The sequence below is a fragment of the Gorilla gorilla genome, chromosome X, assembly GCF_029281585.2.
Source record: "Gorilla gorilla gorilla isolate KB3781 chromosome X, NHGRI_mGorGor1-v2.1_pri, whole genome shotgun sequence".
NCBI lineage: Eukaryota > Metazoa > Chordata > Mammalia > Primates > Hominidae > Gorilla > Gorilla gorilla.
Window position 1 is genome coordinate 123610001 of NC_073247.2, and position 20074 is coordinate 123630074.

Below are 20074 nucleotides of genomic sequence, written 5' to 3' on the forward strand. Positions count from 1 at the left end.
AGAGGCAATACATGCAGTGGTTAAGAATATGGTGCTTGAGGCCAGGAGTGGTGGCTCACGCTTGTAATCCCAGCACTTTGGGAGGCCGAGGCGAGTGGATCACAAGGTCAGGAGATCGAGACCATCCTGGCTAATACGGTGAAACCCCGTCTCTACTAAAACTACAAAAAATTAGCCGGGCATGGTGGCGGGCGCCTGTAGTCCCAGCTACTCGGGAGGCTGAGGCAGGAGAATGGCGCTTGGGTTAGATTGCACTGGGTTAGGATCTCAGTTCTGGCATTTGCTGGCTGAGTGAACATGAGAACAAATTACCATTTCTGATACTTCTTTTGTGGCTCTCACAGGACCCAGATAACTCTAAACTGCATGGAGGAGCTTGAGGATTCTCAAATTAACACTTTATACAGATAATTGTTAATGATACATTAACCAACTGTTATTGAGGCTTTTGAGAACTCAACTATTATTGAGAACTTATAAGCATGTTAGGTACTTTTACATACATACATTATCATTATGATCCTTGTAAAATTTTATTGTTACTGATGACGAAACAGAGATTCAGAGATTGAATGACTTGCCCAAGGACACCTTACTAGTATGTTTTGAGCCAGATCTCAAATCTAGGTCTGTCTGCCCTTCCAAAACCACTATATTGATGGCTTCTCAAATTATTATTTCCTCTCTTAGACTTCACATCCAAACATGTAACTGCAATGATATGCTTTTGGTGTCTAGGGTTTCTTTTGCTTTATATTCAGAAATCTGAATACAGCAATAAAATGCAGCCAGTTCGTGGGTGGCAGAGACTAGCCATTGCCCAAGCCTATGGAAACCATGCAGAACATAAGAAATGCTACTTTAAGAATGGATGCATTTTTCAGTGTGCTCAAAATGTGTTGTTCTTAATGAGCACAATGTATTTTGAGAGTCTTAGGGATTTGTTCTTCCGTTCATTTCAGAGGTGGGTGAGAGGTGCTTTAAGGAGTCCCTCTGTCTGAAAGTGCTCTGCCCCCTGATCTTTACACAGCTGCCTTCTTATCATCAAGGTCTCAGCTCAAATGTCACTTCTTCAGAAAGGCTTTTCTTCGTCGCTCTACCTAATGTAGCCCCATCAGTTTTTCTCTATCCTACTGTCTTGTTTAATTTTCTTTGTAGCACTTGAAGCTTCATAAAATTATATTAGGTAATTTTTGGTTTAAATGGTTATTTTCCGTCCCTCTCTACTATAATGTAAGCTCTATGGAGGCAGAGACATAGCTGCTAGGTAGCTGGCACATAATAGGGACTAAATGACATTTATTGAAGAAATGAATGAATATATGTAAACTATTACTATTACTGTTATCATCAGATTAAAGTGGAGAAGATTCCAATCCCACTGACAATTTTGCAGTCAGTAGGCTGCACAAAAAGGGCTAGTTTATTTTGTTTAAGGCTGTGCTCTGCACTGGCCTGACTCTCAAGGGCCCTTTTCAGGGCTGCCTGGGCAATGTGCACATGGCCCTTCTCAACTTGCTAAGTGGCTCTTCTCTGATTATCATAGATAAATTCCATGATCTTTTCAGCATCACGCTGCTAGAGAGCTAGCCTAAAAGGAATAAATTTGCTTTTTGTTTGGTGAAAGTAAATGCCAGCTGGTGAAGCAGTTGAGAGTCAATAGTAAGATGAGAGTCTGGAGTTCAGGGGCCAGGGCACAAGAACCAGACAATATGGCAAGTCAGACCTATCACAGGATCTAAATTTTCAGGAGACTCTACCAGCCAGGGCTAGGCAATACAATGCATCACAGAACCAGGCAGAGGGTTGGAAAATGAGGAAGACATGGGGCTAAGTAATTTGGCCCCTGCTAGGAGGGCACAATCAACACCTGATGATGCCTGTTAGATACCAGAAATCAGGCAGGCAGGAGGCCAGCAGTAAATAGCACAAGCAGCTAGCACAGCTGCTAGGTAACAGAAGCCAGGGCAGATTGTAGTTCAGAATTTTAAAGAGCAGCTGCAGTGAGTAGGAATGTCATTCTGAGGAACCAGAATCCCTGGAAGCTGAATGACCTTGAACGCAGAATGCATTCAGTAAGTGTTTGTTGATTTCCTGACAGACAATAAGGCCACAAACTAGGGCAAATATGTAATCAATATGTTGGTAGAGTCTTACTTAATTGGTTGCTTCTCCTGAATAGATGTTACCTTCACCTCTACCCCTACAACAATTAAAATTGCAATGGCTTATGCTTGAGGATAGAGTTTATTGCTAGTTGTTCCACTGACAGATACAAACGTTCCCTAAAAGTAAAAGTCTGAGCATTTAAAATCTTCCCTCAGCCAGGCATGGTGGCTCATGCCTATAATCCCAGAGCTTTGAGAGGCAATATTGGAAGGATTACTTGAACCCACAAGTTTGAGACCAGCCTGAGCAACATAACAAAGCCCCGTTATCAAAAAAAAAAAAAAAAAAGCCAGGTATGGTGGCATGTGCCTGTATTCTCAGCTATGTGGGAGGCTGAGGTGGGAGGATTGCTTGAGCCCAGGAATTTGAGGCTGCGGTGAGCTATGATCATGCCACTGCACTCCAGCCTGGGTGACAGGGCTAGACCCTGTCTCTCTCTACATATGAGTAAATAAATAAATAATAAACAAACAATGAATGCATGCATAAATAAATAAATAAATCTGCCTTCCACTGTGCTGATATTCTAGTCAGGGAAACCTTATGGGTAAAATTGTACAAGAGGGGAAAATGGGGAGGGATAGGAAAGATCATTCCTCCGTTTTGGTGGTTGGTAGTGAGAATGTCCTCAACATGTTTCTCAAAATATTACAGTGTGGTCCAGTCATCAGGAGAAGCTGGCCTGCTGAAAAGCATGCCCAGGTAAAATGAGGGACTGGCATGTGAGGTGGAAAAGAATATTCTGTTGAGACATCTGCTGGAGGTTCTGTGGCTTCTAGACTCAGTTTAATACACAGGGAAAGGGCCACCACTGGTGGTGGTGGGGGTGTACTACTTGGTGCTGGGTCTATAATAAAGTCATCACAGGGATGGAAAGACTTGTTGACAAACCATAGAATCTTAATAACAAACGACTATCTTTTCAATTTTAAAGAGGGATTATTTTAGAAAAAAGCAACTAGTCCATTTTTATTTAGCAGAGAGTAAACAAACATATGGAACTTGCTAGCTCAAGAAAAGGCATAGACTGAAGATACAAAGATTCAAGAAAACTTGATATTAAATGCACAGAAGACAAATCCATAACAGGTGGTTAAGGGAGAACTTGCACATGTTGGGAGCCATCCACAAATAGATCACAAAGCTAAGAGGGGTAAAGTAGAACAGAGATGGGAACTCAGTCCTCTGAACATTTGCCGAAAGTCTCATCTTTGAGATGAGGAATTACCCTTTCAAAAAGTAGAAAGAGTATGGAGAGGATTTACTTCTCTGGACCTAATTCAGATCAACAAAGAAGAACTAGAGGGTGAACTCGAAGTTAAAGGCTTGTTGGGAGAAAGCAGGGACATCATCCTATATTTCCCAAGTTGTATGTTGATAGCCTAAATGGAGCAAAAGCTGTAATCCCAACACAGGTGACCCTTTGGTATCACCCTTACCCATTCCACAGTTCCCTGGACCTGCTATTTCTCATTCCACTATGCCTTTGATAAGCTCCTGTCTCTGGATAGGATACCCTCACCCTGCCCCAACCTCTAGCTTCTACTTCTTTCCTTTCTCCTTTTCTGTCTAATTCTTGTTTGACCTTTGAGGCTCAGTTGAAGCCCCACCTCCTCTAGAAGCCTGCCCCAACTCCTTTCCTACAAGGCTGGGTTAGATGCTCCTCTTTTTTGCTCCCATAGCACCCAAGCCTTGTTCCATAAATACACAAATCACACTGTAGAGGCAACAGAGGAGAGTGCCTAAGCGAGAACTTTAGACCCCGCCATTTATTAAATAACATTGGGAAAGTTACATAGCCTCTTTCAACTTCAAGTTTTCCTCATCTCAAAAATGATTCTTGGTAAGATAAATACTAATTGCTAACATTTATTGTGCTCTTACTATATGCCAAGCATTGTGCTAAGTGCTTTGCATATACAGTTGTCCCTCGATATCTGCAAAGGGTTGGTTCCAGGACCTCCTACAGATACCCAAATCCATGGATGCTCAAGTTCCTTATATAAAATGGCATAGTGTTTATATATAATGTAAGCACATATCCTCCCATATACTTTTTCATTTTTATTTTTATATTTTTATATTTATTTATTTATTTATTTATTTATTTATTTATTTATTTATTTATTTTTAGAGAAAAGATCTCACTCTGTCGTCCAGGCTGGAGTGTGGTGGCACAATTATTGCTCGCTGCAGTTTTGAACTCCTGGGCTCAAGTGACCCTCCTGCCTCAGTCTCCTGAGTAGGTAGGACTATAGGCATGCACCACCACACCCAGCTAATTTTTTTCAAAATGCGGTGGCTCACCCCTACAATCCCAGCACTTTGGGAGGCCAAGTTGGGTGGATCACGGGGTCAGGAGATCGAGACCATCCTGGCTAACACGGTGAAACCCCATCTCTACTAAAAATACAAAAAATTAGCCAGGCATGGTGGCGGGCGCCTGTAGTTCCAGCTACTCGGGAGGTTGAGGCAGGAGAATGGTGTGAACCCGGGAGGTGGAGCTTGCAGTGAGCCGAGATCGTGCCACTGCACTGCAGCCTGGGTGACAGAGCGAGACTCCGTCTCAAACAAAAACAAAAACAAAAACAAAAGAACAATTTTTGGAGAGACAGGTGTCTTGTTATATTGCCCATGCTTGTCTTGAACTCCTAGCCTCAAGTGATCCTCCTGCTTCAGCCTCCCAAAGTGTTGGAATTACAGGCATGAACCACCATGCCTGGCCCATTCCATATACTTTATATCATCTCTAGATTACTTATGATAGCTAATACAATGTGAATGCCTGCAAATGGCTATATTTATATTTATAGCATGTAAAGGCTATATTGTATTATTTAGAGAATAATGACAGGAAAAAAGTCTGTACATATTCAGTACAGATGCAACCATTCATTTTTTAGAAAATATGTTTGATCCACGGATGGTTGAATCCATGGATGCAAAAGACATAGATATGAAGGGCTGACTATATTATATTTGGCTATACGTCTATAAAGTAGCGACTATTGTTCTTCTATTTTTCAGATGAGATACTGAGGCACAGAGTGGTCACACAGGCAGGCAGTATCAGAGGTAGAGTTTGTACCCAGCTCTTTTGACTCTGAAGCCCACACACATAGCCTTATAACTGTATCACCTAAGATACTGCATGTAAAGTGCTCAGCACTTTAAAGTACTTTGCATATGGTAAGCATTAATAATAGCAGCTATTCTAATTGTTTATTTGCGTTCCCCATTAGACTATGAACTTCTTAAAGATAAGGATTCCATCTTCCTTGGTATCCTCATTGCCTGGTACATAGGAATTGTTGAAGAAATGTTTATTGAAGGAGTCTATAAAAGATGACAGGAGAAACACATAACCAAGAAAAGTACAAACGAGTAGCACCATCCTGTGATAATAGCATCAGGAAGGATATGGACTGGAATTAGGAGGAAAAGCCAGAGATAACCAATAAGAACCTTTATGACCTGACCAGAACAAAAAGAAGAGTGTTTGATGGGAACTACGTGTGTATCCATGTTAACAAGATAGGAAAATATTGGCTGAATGATGGGTGGAGAAATCACCACTGATTAAGTAGAAGTAGCTGCAAATGAATGGTAATAGCCTTGAAGGAGGTCACAGTGGCCTGCTAGGTCATGGCTCTGTCCTTTTTCGCTTTTCGTGTGTTCATGATTATTGCAGCTGTATACAACAAATCTTACGTACCTTTACAAAACCAGTCTTACACCTGTATCCCTAGGTAAAAGTACAGACTGGAGCTTGTATGCCTAGATTGAAATCCTCTCTTTGCTACTTACCATCTATGCAACTTGGGACAGCCTGATTAACTGCGTTGTACTCTAGTTTCCCTATCTGTAAAATGGATAATAACAACACTGTCTACCTGATAGCATGGCAGTGAGGATTACATGAGTTAATTCACAAAAAGCTGATTTGTAATAGTGCCTGTTCCTAGCACTCAGTAAATATTGATTATTTTCATTATTATTATTAAACCTTCCACCTTGTTATTTTACATTCCTTTGTCTTTATAGATTATTATTCATTTGAATGTCTAATTGTACATAGTTGCAATCATAGTTTATACAATCTCTGGTGTTTGTTTGTTTGTTCTTGAGACAGAGTCTCCATGCGATGCCCAGGCTGGAGTGCAACGGCACAATCTCGGCTCACTGCAATCTCCACCTCCCGGGTTCAAGTGATTCTCCTGCCCCAGCCTCCTGAGTAGCTGGGATTACAGGTTCATGCCACCATGCCTGGCTAATTTTTGTATTTTTAGTAGAGACAGGATTTCGCCATGTTGGCCAGGCTGGTCTCAAACTCCTTACCTTAGGTGATCCACCCGCCTCGGCCTCCCAAGGTGTTGAGATTACAGGCATGAGATACCACGCCCAGCCTGGGATTGATCTATTGATCTATCTATAGCTCTATCTATCTATATATCTATCTATGTGTGTGTGTATATATATGTGTGTGTATATATATATATATATTATATATATGTATATTTTAGATGGAGTCTCGCTCTGTTGCCCAGGCTGGAGTGAAATGGAGCTATGTTGGCTCACTGCAGTCTCTGGCTCCTGGGTTCAAGCGATTCTCCTGCCCCAGCCTCCCAAGTAGCTGGGATTACAGGTGCCCACCACCACACCTGGCTGATTTTTGTATTTTTAGTAGAGACGGGGCTTCCTCATGTTGGCCAGGCTGGCCTCGAACTCCTGACCTCAAGTGATCTGCCCGGTTTAGCCTCCCAAAGTGCTGGGATTACAGGCATGAGCCACAGCACCCAGCCCACTTTCTGTGATTTTTTAAAAAATTACACATTTTGGGTTTAGACACTTTTTTATGTATATACAGAGTCTTCATGTGTATCATTTTAATAGCTGCCCAATATTCCACCCAGTGAATACCAAGCCTGTCTGACAGTTTTTTCAATGCTTTGGATGGAAATCGATGGCATGCTTCTTAGATCTTCAGATGACACAAGACTAGAGGGAAAGCTAATAAACTGGATGACAGGATAAAGACTCAGAAAGACTTCAACACCTTGGAGCAAGGGGCTGGAACTAATAAGATGAAATATATAGGGATCAATGTAGAGCTTTGCTCTTGGGCCAAGTGCCCAAGTACAGGATGAGAGAGGTAGGAGAAAGGCCAAGGGTTTTTGCTGAAAGCAAGCTCAAAGTGGATCAGTAGAGTGACAGAGTTGGCCAGATACTTCAGTCATCCTGGGGGGCAGTGTGGGCAGAAGCAGAAGTAGATTATCTATAATTAAAGACAAGATTACTCTTAGGCCCATGTATGTTGCTGCAAATGGCTTGCACATAAAACTGGTGAAATCTGAATGAGGCCACTGGATTTTATCAGTGTTGATTTCCTGGTTGTGATAATGTACTACAGCTATGCAAGATGTTATGCCTGGGAAAAATGGGTGAAGGATTTACAGATTTCTTTCTCTATTATTTCTTCCAATTACAATGTAACTACAATTATCTCCAAATAAAAAGCTTAAAAAGATAGGATTGCTTTTGGACGTCATCTTTGTTTTTTCACTCAATTGTTCAGTAGCCATGTTGAGCACCTTTATATCTTAGGCCCCTCTATGGCAGATGCAAAGCTTACTAAGATGGGAGTCTCAGTCTGCTGGGAGAGAGAGGCACAGATGTCTGAAATACAACAGTTTATGTAACATAATGGAGATGTGTTTAGAATGCCATGGGAAACATGCATTCTAGAAGAAGCCTGCAGCTGAGAGTGGGGTTAGAGTGGATAAGAAAGGTTTTAGAGCAGGTAGCCCTTTGGCAGCAGTTGGAAAGATGGGTATGAGTTTGCCAGGCTGGCTAGGTGAGGATGGGTATTCCATTCAGAGGTAATGGCATGTGATGTACAAAGGTCTGAAGGGCTGAGACACTTTCCTGTAGTTGGAGAACAGCAAAATGTTGACAAAGGAGGAGAGCAGTAAAAGACTGGAGAGGCAAGAGTCAGATTACCAAGGCCCTGTGTGTTATGGTAAAGGGGCAGGATTTTATGGAGAAGATTCAGATATTCTGGCAGGCATGAAGCCAGTGGGAGCCAGGATGCAACAGGTATTTAGAAAGAAACTTCCGCACAGCAAGTAGGAGATTGTTTGGAGAGAAGACCAGATTGGAGGCAGAGAGACCAGTCAAGAGTCTGTTGCCACAGACTTTGGGAGAAATGATTTAGGCCTGAACCAAGACAGTGGGATGAGTGTGTGTGTGTGTGTGTGTGTGTGTGTGTGTGTGTGTGTGTGTGTGTGTGAGAGAGAGAGAGAGAGAATGAGAGAGAGAGAGAGAGAAAGAGAGAGAGGTATTCAAGGGATACTTCGGAAGTAGAACTGATAGGGCTGAGTGACACACTTGATGATGTGTTTCATGAGGGAAGGTGTAAGAGTCCCATATGACTCCTAGGAGTCCGGTTAGTGTCATTTAATGAGATGAGGAATTAAAGGGGATATAGGTTGGAAGTGAAGATACAGAGAAAAGGAATAAGGAATTTAGTTGTGGACATCCTGTATTTGAGGGGCCTGTGAAACAGCCAGGTATATTCAGGAGGCATCAGGAGATGAGGGCTGGATCAAGTTAGCTTCTTTTTCTCTCACAAGTCCTTTGTCTTCAGAATGATAATGTCTTTCTAATTGCTTCTCTTGACAGCAGGTGAAGGCCACGTATTCCCAGTATGCAATACCAAACTCAACCCCCCAGCAGTACTGTCATGTGGTTGTCAGCAAGGACAATGAGTTTCCCTTAAATTGTATGCCTGAGGAGAAGATTGTTTTTTTCTTTTCTCTTTCTTTCTTTCTTTTTTTTTTTTTTTTTGGGAGACGGAGTTTTGCTCTTGTTGCCCAGGCTGGAGTGGAGTGCAATGGCGTGATCTCGGCTCACTGCAACTTCTGCCTCCCGGGTTCAAGCGATTCTCCTGCCTCAGCCTCCCAAGTAGCTGGGATTACAGGCATGTGCCACCACACCCGGCTAATTGTGCATTTTTAGTAGAAACAGGGTTTCTCCATGTTGGCCAGGCTGGTCTTGAACTCCCGACCTCAGGTGATCTGCCCACCTTGGCCTCCCAAAGTGCTGGGATTATAGGTGTGAATCACCACGACTGGCCTGTTTTTTTCTTTTTTTATGTGGAAGAAAAGCAATGGCATCTCTGGAGAATCAGAAGGAAAAGGATAACAATAAGCAGGTACCAAACTTTCCACCAGATACATAAACAAACTATCCCCTTCTCTAAAAGTAGAATCTTTCTATCTCCCTGGCTGAGTAACGTGTATTTTAACAGGTATGATAAATGCCTGAGGCCGGGTGCAGTGGCTCAGACCTGTAATCCCAGCACTTTGGGAGGCTGAGACGGGTGGATCACCTGAGGTCAGGAGTTCGAGACCAGCCTGGGCAACATGGCAAAACCCCATCTCTACTAAAAATATAAAAACTAGCCAGGCATGGTGGTGGGCACCTATAATCCTAGCTACTCAGGAGGCTGAGGCACAAGAATCGCTTGAACCTGGGAGAGAGAGGTTGCAGTGAGCTGGGATCACGCCACTGTACTCCAGTCTGGGTGACAGAGCAAGACTCCATCTCAATAAATGAATGAATGAATTAATTAATTAATTAATCCCTGAGTTGAGGCATTTAAAAGAAAACATAAATATGAGTCAACCTTCTACGGAGGAAAAAACATCAACTGATAGAGGGAAAGTTGAGGTAACATTACTGCTGATTTGGCCCCACCATGACAATGCTTCTTCACACCCCAAGATATAATTTTGTGTATGACAGGTGCCCATTCTTTTCAATTGTCCCTGCTAGGCAAGTGATAGGAGCAAAATGTCAGTTGGCAACAGGGGTGTTAATAATCATTACAAACTTGCAAGGAGGCATTTCATAAATTTCCTCAGCAGAGTACACATGAAAGCATAATTGGCAGGGACCTGACCTCCTGAAAGGCACCTCTCATTAATGTATCTAATTCTGTTGAACACTTTGATGGGAACAAATGCAGTCTCCTGGTGCTCAGGCCACTACACAATTGCTCTTTATGTTGAAAACAGGTTGCTGTGAGTTCTGTCTCTAGAGTAATGCAGGAGAGGAAGCCATTCCTAGTCAACAGGCACTAGCGAGCTGATAAGCTGCTGTTATACACTCCTGGCTGGCTTAACCAAAATAGCACTATCTCTTTGTCAACCCATTTTGGACCCCTTCTCCTTGCACATTAATCTGGTTTCCACACCCAAGATTTAGCCCTGAGTTTCGGGAAGAGAGACAAGGAGCATGGCCTAGTGCAGGAGGTTTAATCATAGATTCCATTCTCCTGTCTATTAACATGCCAGTGAGCTGTGGTTTGTGAGAATCCATTTTAGGAAATGCTGCTAGAGACAAATAACAAGAATCAGCTAGATAGCACTATTTTGTTTTGTTTTGTTTTTTTCTCTATCACTGCAACAGTCCTTTTTTCTCTGGCCTTTGTTATGGAGCACATTTCTAGAATGTCCAAGTCCACTGAACTGTGTTGGTTTATGGCGTTATAAGGAAAAAATTGTATCTTAGTTTAATGACTAAGAATCTTGTATGATCTTGGGGTCATTGCTATGAATACCAGTGATGAGTTGCACTCTCCCGAAGTAGGGGTGGAGATGGACAAGATGTAGGACACTGAGTTCAGGGTCAGCCCAGGACAGCTCCTAACAGCCTGACATGTACTTATTTGTTTTCTCTTGTCTATTTCCCCTAGCATTGATTTATCAGAAAATAAAAGCCGTTCTGAAGGCTTGAAGGTCCCCCGAAAAGTAGGTCTTCACAGTACTAAGCAAAGGCACAGGAGTTCCATGTGTTCAGAGGCAGTGGACTCGTGGACAGAATCATGAGTTATCTCTTGTGTCCTGAGATATTTCCAGTTAGTGCTGGGTGACACTTGGCCCACCTGAAACCTTAAATTAATGTAACAGGAGAGTGGATTCTAGTCCTACCTTCAGCCTGTCCCCTCTCGAGATTACACCTATGAATGGGGGTGCATTAAGATATGTTTGCATCCTTCCTTGATTCACAATAGTAAAGTTAGCTTTGGTAGCCACTCGTTCAGAGGAATAGCTTTGCTGTTTCATTACCTTGGTGCCACATTTTGAGTGAGGAATTATCTACCTCACCCCAATTAATTCTTTTAAAAATATGTAATGCTACCAACATAGTTCAGAACCAACTCTTTAGATGACTTCCTGGAATCTCATGTGTGTGCTTGTTTCTTTCCTACCTCACCTAACTTCACTTCATCCCCTAGTACCCTGTAGCAAGAGAAGAACATTCCTCCACCTCTGACCCTTTGGGTGGATCCACAGTGAGCACTGCCTTCACAGTCAAGTGGCAGTGATGAAGCTGTAGGCTGAAAACAGGACAAAAATGGAGAAGGCGGAAAAAATGGCAAAAAAAAAAAAAAAAAAAGGAAAGGGGATTGTCTTACGTGGAGAAGGCATTGTTCTGTTTCTCACATCGGATCCCCTTGCAGTTGTTAGGCTCATCGATAGCTCTGGTTTCATAATAGAAGTAAAGCTGGTTCAGTCCATTGGCAAAAGCTAGTAGTACCAGGCAGTAGATAAAGAGGAATTTGAGGATATCAAGCAGCATGCGTCCCAAAGAGATCTGCAGAGGTCCTAAGTGGGAGTTGGCTGTGAACAGGGATATGAGACGCAACGAACTTAAAATGTTGGATATTGCGAAGAGTGCTTCCGCAATCAGAGTCGGGTGCCACATTTCCCATTCCTCCCTTGGACGAGAACCATTATACTGAAAGAAACAACAAGTGCACAAGATGAGGGGTACAGTGAACATTTATAAAACTTTCCCTTTTTTCCTTGCTTCCATACCCAAACAAAGCCACCAAAATATGCATCAAGCATTCATTATGCAACAGGCCCCATGCATGACACTATTTGTCTTTCTTTCCCCACCCAATTAACATGTGCTGCTAACAACTCTCTTCCTCCCACTCCCATCCACGTATATACCTGGGATGTACACATAGAAGAATAAATTTTAGATCAATCATCTGCAGCAACCACCTGTGGCTTATCAACAGACATTTTCTGACTGTGGGTTTACCAGATTGTTGGGGAGTGTCACTGAAACAGAGGCACTAGTATGCCCAAGATAGTGGGGAAAAATCACCCTGCTTCCTAAAGATTTCAAGCCAAATGTACTTCCTCAATCCCTCACTGGGCTCTGAGCACCATGGACAACGTGCTGTTACTGAAAGACAAGGAGTAGACGCAGCCTTCTCGGTATGCAGTGTTCATTCTCACTCCCTTGCTGATTGCAGTTTGGGGCTGATGGAGGATCCTTAGGGAGCCATTCACTGGAGCTTTCTGCTGAATTTTTAGCAGGCTGTAATGTATTCTACATTACTGCAAATGGCATGTCAACCTTTCAGGTAATGAATTTAGTACTGCCCCATACAGTGGTGTATGGATGTATTTTACAGTTCATTTGACAACTCTGTAAGTTAGAATGTTCCTTTAGCACACATGAAGAACCAGGGGCTTGAAGGAGGGGAAGAACCAATATTTATTGGGTTGGTTACCCATCCCAGGTTTCCAGCCCCCGGCATATTAGGAGTAGCCTTGTAGAAAGATGACTTCATTGTGAGATCTGAGCTCCAATTCGGGCATTGTCACTTAAAACTGCCTGTATCTTTTAATTTCACCACAAAATGAGGATAATGCCTCCTACCCACTGCACATGTTTGTGATTCTGTATCCATATGCAAAAGTCTGTGTACTCCATAAGTGGAGATGTTATGGAAATACAAGGAATTACTTATTACCTTCCCAGGACAGAAGTAGATTTTGCCTGGAATTTAATTTGAAGCATATTGCCTTGAGCTCACATTTAAATATCACAATTTCTCAGGACTAAATGTAAACAACTTTCCTGAGCAAATGTTGCATTGGGGGCCAAATTATATTGTTAGCATTTCTAAAATGTGCTTCAGTTCCAACAACTGAGGAAACCGGCGCGGTTAAAATCACTTGTGTGTATCCAATATTCTTCTCTGTCAGAGGAGCTTGGAGAAACTGTGCCACATTTGTGCTTCTGCTTCGGATAGACTTTTAGGCGGCCAATCAGTTTTACGTACTCTTGGCCAAATCTTATATTTCTACATTTTTCCTCCCCCAACAAACACGCACTGCATTACTGTGAGGGGTAGGAATGGTTATGCCTGTTTTACAAATGGAGGAAGTCCAGATAGGCAGAGTGACTTGCTAAAGATCACACAGCAAGTCGGTGGCAGAGCCAGCAAGAAGTTATCCACGGGTCTCCAGACACTCAGTCTAGCACTATTTCTATTAAATGTTACTTATATGATAGTTGATATCACAGCACAGATGATAGATCAGCCTTTAAAGGTTTGAGGTATATGTGAAAGATAGTCTCTTTGCTGATAACAAAACAGACCTATGTTTTAAAACTAGAAATCAACAACTGGAACATGTATAGCTCATAATTTGGGATTTTCTCTCTCCTCATCCAGAACTGTAACCTCAGGGATGTCTGTTGCCCATGGGATGGTGAATCTGAATTTGTGGAACACTCAGAAGTGTAAAACATGATTCTCATGGCAAATCTATACTTTGAACATAGATACTTTGCACCTTTGGAGAAAGATATAGTATGTATGTGCAGGGAATAAACATGGAGCTCATCTAGCATAGAGGTTGGCAAACTTTCTGTCAAGAACCAGATAGTACATATTTTTGGCTTTGTGGGCTCTATGGTTCCCATCACAACTACCCAATGCTTCCTTTGTAATCCTAATGGAGCCCTAGACAATATACAACCACAAGGACATGGCAGAAGGCCAGGTTTGGCCCACAGACCATAGTTTGCTGACCCCTGATCTAACACAGTTGTTTTAAACTGTGTTCCTTAGAGCCTGGGGGTTCAATGGAGGCATCTCATAGCTACCGTGGGAGCCAAAGTGGAGACTTAGAAGACTCATTCTTCAAGCCAAACTCAGTCATTTGGGCTTTTTATATATTGGATTACTGTGTGAGTTTTTGCTTAAAGATGTGGTACCATGGGAAAAAATTTTTTAAAAGGTTGAGCGCCACTGATCTAGTTTAACCTACTGCTTATTTATCAGAGACAGAATCTACAGCTCAGAAAGGTAGAGGGATTGCCCATGGTAACCCTGCTCGTGAGTATCAGATTGGGAATTAAATTCAGATCTCCTGACTCTTGAGTTAGTTGTTGTTGGAGGCAAATGATTTTTCTTACATCCTTTGAAATGGAATGCAGTTAGAAAATTGGCCTCCTTGCCTTTCAAAGGATGTAAATTGCATTTTATAAACCCTAAAGCAAAATATGAAGAGGAACAGCCGAATGTGGGGACTCAATAGTAATAAGAATTTGAGGGGGGTGTTATTATGTCTTTAGCTAAGCACTGACTGAAGGAAAGGCCATAACTCAGTGGGTAGCATAGTCCAGATTTACTTGGCACACATGGAAGCGAAGCAGTGGTGGAATAGATCTAGGTGGTACTATCCTAGAAAAGCAAAGAATGGTTATACTCCATTTGTAGAATCATCTGGGGGCAATGAGGGTCAATCTTATATATATTTGTTCCTTTTGAGTACTTTGGTGTGTGCCTTTTGGTACTTGCTTTAGATCATGTGAAGTGGAATAGATATTGTTGACTAATTTTGCACTCTAATAAAATAAAGGATCTTTAAAAACAGCTCATTCCTTGGTGCTTCTGTACTGCTTCAGTACAATGGTGATTGAAAACATTTCAAGGAGCCTATGTCACAGTTCTTATGGCTTTGTGTCATAGAAGTTGGCTCAGCCTGCTTGGGGAAGGTCATCCAGCCTGGACTTCTGTGGATGGGTAGACCTGATTATCCCCATTTATAAATTATCATTACAAATCCAAATTTTGCATGTGGCCTGTCTTGCTTTATAAATTCTTTTTTGGGAAGGACTCCAACTTCTTGGCAAAGGTCTCCTTTGAATAAAGTGTTTGCCAGTTAAGGGGCATTTACCCAGCTTAATAGAGCAGATTTATCCTTATGCTTTGTGATGGAGAAGTATCTAACTCTTTGGAAGCCTCTCCAGTAAAGTTGGACAGGTTATGTGATTAGCTAATGTTGAGAATCTACAGGTACGTTTTTCACATCCCCAAATGTTAATCCTTTTCTTCATCATTTATTCTAAGCTTTCCTGTTTAAACAAAACCCACCAATTTCTAGATTGATAATTTAAGGTCCCTCCAGTGTATAAATACCATTTCCAAAGGAAGAACTTTTCCCTTTACTTTACAGTGTTACTTAGTCAGCAGAGTGCCAGAATGACATGGATTTCACCCAGGCACATTAACCAGGGATTCAAACATTTTCCTCACCAGCTTTTTCTCTTAAGGAAGTTGTAAGTATGTGTTAAATGATCACCACATGTATAGGGCCTACTCTTGGGCTCCTTTCAAAAATGTTTCATGACTGCATTCAATATGCATGCTCTACATAACTCCCAAGGTCTTAAAATTTATGCAATATGCATATTAGGGATACAAAAATAAACTAAGTTGTTGGAGATTTGGGGGGCAGCCATATTTCCATTCTAAAAGTCCTTAATGTGGGATTTAGTGCCAAAAAGCATGACTGACTATACAATCTTGGAGACTGAATTGTCAGCCTTTTCTCATGGAGAAGTTTAACTCAGGCTACAAGGAGGACAGCAATCCCATTATTTAATAAGCATCAGACCTGAACTCAGAGCCTCTGATTACCCAAAGTAAGATGTCAAACATGAAGCTATTTTCAGGATAATTCGAGCTGAATGTTGTGTGGGAAAAGCATTAAGGTGGTGTGTGTGTGTGTGTGTGTGTGTGTGTACATTATCTGAATTGGTAGAGAAGCACAGGTTGGGTGATACTAAAAATGCTGGATTTATAACTGCTCGAGTGATTATTCTGGTGGTGGAAGTGATGAGAAAGGAAGGGGCTATTAAAAGTCTGTGCCACCTGTAGTCAAGTTTCTGGGATTCTGCTACTTGTCATTATATGAAGAACAATTGAGATAAATGGGAATGTTTAGCTTTGAGAAGAGACAACTCAGAGGGTTAGGGAGAGATGACATCATATCAGAAGCACTGTTAGGAAGAAACAGTCTTGTTTTGTATGACTCCACAGGGAGGAAGAATTACTAATGATTGTGTCACAGAGAGAATAATATTAGACATATATAAAGTAGTCCTTTTTAATGAAGTGACAAGGATTAAGAGAAGCTTTTGGAGATAGCGAATTCAGTGAATTTTCTGCCCTGGCCCCATGCAAGCATCACTGGGCCATTATGTTGGCACGGATATCGTAGAGAGCATTTAAACACCGAAAGCTGAAGACTCTTTTACCCTGAAAGTCTCAGAAGCTAATGATTCATTTGCAAATTGTTCCATTTTCCACTTTCTTTGCTTAGGTGGACACTGCTTACAAACCACTGAAAGAATGTCTGTTTGTATGGTAATTTCCCACATGGATTGAGCCATCATCATCATCACTTTTTCTCAAAACTCTTTATGCTCTCAGTGCAAAAGCTTAATGTAGCCAAAATCGCTGTGTAGGAAATATGGCAGACATTCCAATTTACCTTGACATAGGCCACAATCTTCAGGGAAATAGTTGCCAGGTAGAGGGAGTTCATTGCAAAATCCATCAGGTTCCACCAGTCATGGATGTATTCAGTAAATCCACCATCCCACATTTCTTTAATCTCACCCCAAATGAAACCTGAAGAATGGAGGAAAACAGTTTATTTCTACATAGGGTCAGCCCTGCTCATCATAGAAGGATCCCCCCTCCAGGTGAATAAGGATGAAATTAAGGAATGAATTGGGGTCTCAGTGGAGTGAAGCCTTGAGAGACAATAATCACTTGCTTTCCTACTCCACCTCCCAGTTTTGAACTTGCCAAACCTGGTAGGCTTTTCCTGAAAATGCCCATATGTTATACTTTTCTGGGTACTACTCTTAGCATTTTTACTATAGTTACTGGAATGCTGTTGCAATTTTGGGTGCCTGATTCTACTTCCTTTCCATTTTGGAATGGGAATAATTTCATCAATAAATTAATTAGATCAGTATTATCCCATAATCCTTAGTTTCCACTGGGTTCAGGAAAGAGAACTTCTCAATGTGTTTTGAGGTGAGCAAGCTGATCATGGATCAAATTACCAGATGTTGGGGCTAAAGCTAGGCAATGGGGCCCAAAATAATTTATAACTCATTTTTTTTCCTTTTTTCTCTCATCATGTAGAAGTTTTGTAAAATTTTACCTGATGACATGGATGTTTCTTCAGCCTTGGAATAAAGAAAATAGTAAAAGGTGTGGCTGTGGTCTAGGGCTGCACTTTCTCAGACTTTAAAGTACATGTGAATTACCTGAGGATCATGTTAAAATTCAGATCCCGGGTGGCACCTGAGGTTCTTTGTGTCAAATAATCTCCCAGGTGGTACTGATATTGCTGGTTTGGGGACCACAGTTTGAGTAGCAAGGACTTAGAAGATGGCCATGTGTTGAAGAGTCCAGTGCAATCTAATTATGCCTGGAGACTACTGGTAGGGCTGCTTTTACCATGAAGTGTGAATTTCCCAGGTTTCCCCCTTGGTTGTGAAGTCAGTGTCCAAATAGAATGTAGACCCTGAACAAGAACTGGGTCGTGTGGAGTAGCCATGAAAAATGAGCAGATTCATGTGCCCCTTGGTTATGGGAAAAGGTGCTTTGAATAGACTGATCAGCACTTGCTCTGCTTACCTTACTTGAGGCCTGTCCTGACTGATACTTGGCTTTGTCTCTAGACTAACTGACAGACAGCTTCTCTGTCCTTGAAGATATTAAGTTAGCAAAAGCAAGCCCTAGGTGTACTGCCAATCTCACCATGGACCAGACAATATTGAGTGACCAGTGCCTGGGACAGAAGGAACTACATTTCTGAGACTCTCAACAAAGGACTACCACACTGCTTGGGGGTGGGGTGGGGGTGCCCTAGTTCAGAGCTAGTCTGACTGCCTGTTCTAGTAGTTTATTTAAACAGGACCATCAGGCAGTCTGGCCATAGCTCCTGGTCCCTTTGACTTACCTAGAACCCAAGGCAATATCATCCATTCCACGACAGTTGGGGGAGGCCCCTGTACATGAAGGTCTGTCCTGACAATGTGCTGAGAAGCCAGGAGAAGCATAAAGAGGAAGGTCAAATAGGATGCTGTGTGGCAGATAAACTTGATAAAGGGTTTCTTGATGAACAGCCCAAGGTTGCTCCTGGGTGAGATCAGGTAGGCTATAGACAGCATGGGAAACAGGAACCCAATGGTCATGCAGGTTAGAAGCTTGACTACCCAGTGTTTCCGCCGCCATCCAGGGAAGCCGTCATACCACAGGGTGGCAAGCAACTGTTGGCAGTTGGGCTGAGCAACAAACTGGGAAAAGAAGAAAACAAGTTAGGCATCTGGAATGTCCAGGAGAAAGTCTACCGTCATAATACCTTTCCTAGTTTACAGTCAGCTCTGGCAAGGAGTTACATGGCCAATCCTCAGAAGAGGCCTGTTTTCTAGGTGCCTGTGAATGCATCTAACCCCAGAGATGGCTCTTCATGTCAAACTATGAAACTAGATTTTCCTTAGTGTTCATTATTTTTTAATATATTAAAACAAAATCACTCTGTCTGGTTCATGCTTTGGCATACCTTCCTATTGTCCCTCCCACCCTGTCAGAGTTGTGCTTCCTCAAACCTGGTTTTACATCAGAATCATCCAGGGAACATTAAAAAATCTAAATCCCCAGGTCCTTCCAGACTGACTAAATGAGTCTCTGGGGTGTGGATGGAGGAGAGAGTAGAGCCTGGGTAGCTGTTTTACAAACTCTCCTGGGAACTTACATGCCTTTTAGCAGAGAATCATGGAGATATTTCATTTCAAATTGATTCACATCCGCTCATTCCCTTAGTCTACGTGAGGTCATCATCAATGTGCACTCTGTTTGGGCAAACACAAACTGGCAGGGAATAAGCCCATGCCTGTAGCTAGGGTTTGAAATGAAAATGAGTTCTCTTTTATATTTTGTTTTTATTTTTCTTGATTTTGTTTTGAGCACCTCTTGGTTAGCTTGTAATGAATCAGGTTGCTACTGTGCCATCTATTTAACACCGTCTCTAGTCTAGACATGCAAAAGGAAAAAATATTTTGGGGCTGGCATTACGATATTGTATACTAACTCAGCTGGGATTTTACTCAAAGGCAATCTACAAAGTGTCAGTGATTAATAATTAAGGAATCATCAGCATTGCAAATCATTATCCAGCTGCTACTTCCTGGTAAGTGACTCAACAGGGAGCTCAACTGTCAACTATGATTTTAAATACTGCCTACATTTGACTACCCCAGCTTCCCATGGGACAGGTTAAACAGAGCTGCACCATTTAGCTTACTAGTACAAAGGAAATAAACCTCTTTCATCATTTACAACACCAAAGGTAAACTTGCCTAACTTTACTGTTAGTTTATCTGTGAAGGTCACTAGTTTCCCAGCACAACCATTCTTCTTCTCCTTGAGCACACAGCTGGACTACATTACCCAGGCTCCCTTACAGTGAGGTGTGGCCACATGACTAACTTCTCACTGTGGGAAATGCTGTGTGGCACTACCAGGTCTGGCCTATAGAAGTTTCCCATGTGTGCTCCTCCATGTTCTTTTCCTTTTCTGACTGACTGGGATGTGATAACCTGGTGTGATCTAGGGGCTTCTGTCAGCCCCTGTCCCTCAATAACCATGTTAGCAGAACTAGCCTGCTGAATAAGAATACCTGTTTTGGACTGTTACATCACGGAGAAATTTCTGTTGTGT

The 20074-nt window shown here is 42.0% G+C and overlaps 1 protein-coding gene across 1 annotated transcript in view; it reads right to left on the reverse strand.

Annotated features, from left to right (window-relative positions):
* Positions 1-20074, reverse strand: part of TRPC5 (transient receptor potential cation channel subfamily C member 5) — a 309805-nt gene that overhangs the window by 63615 nt on the left and 226116 nt on the right. Inside the window, exons 4-6 of the mRNA XM_004064719.4 lie at positions 18315-18651; positions 16827-16966; positions 11651-11973 (exon numbers count right to left, since the gene is read on the reverse strand). Of these exons, the coding sequence (XP_004064767.1) occupies positions 11651-11973; positions 16827-16966; positions 18315-18651 (800 nt within the window). The remainder of the gene's footprint in view (positions 1-11650; positions 11974-16826; positions 16967-18314; positions 18652-20074) is intronic.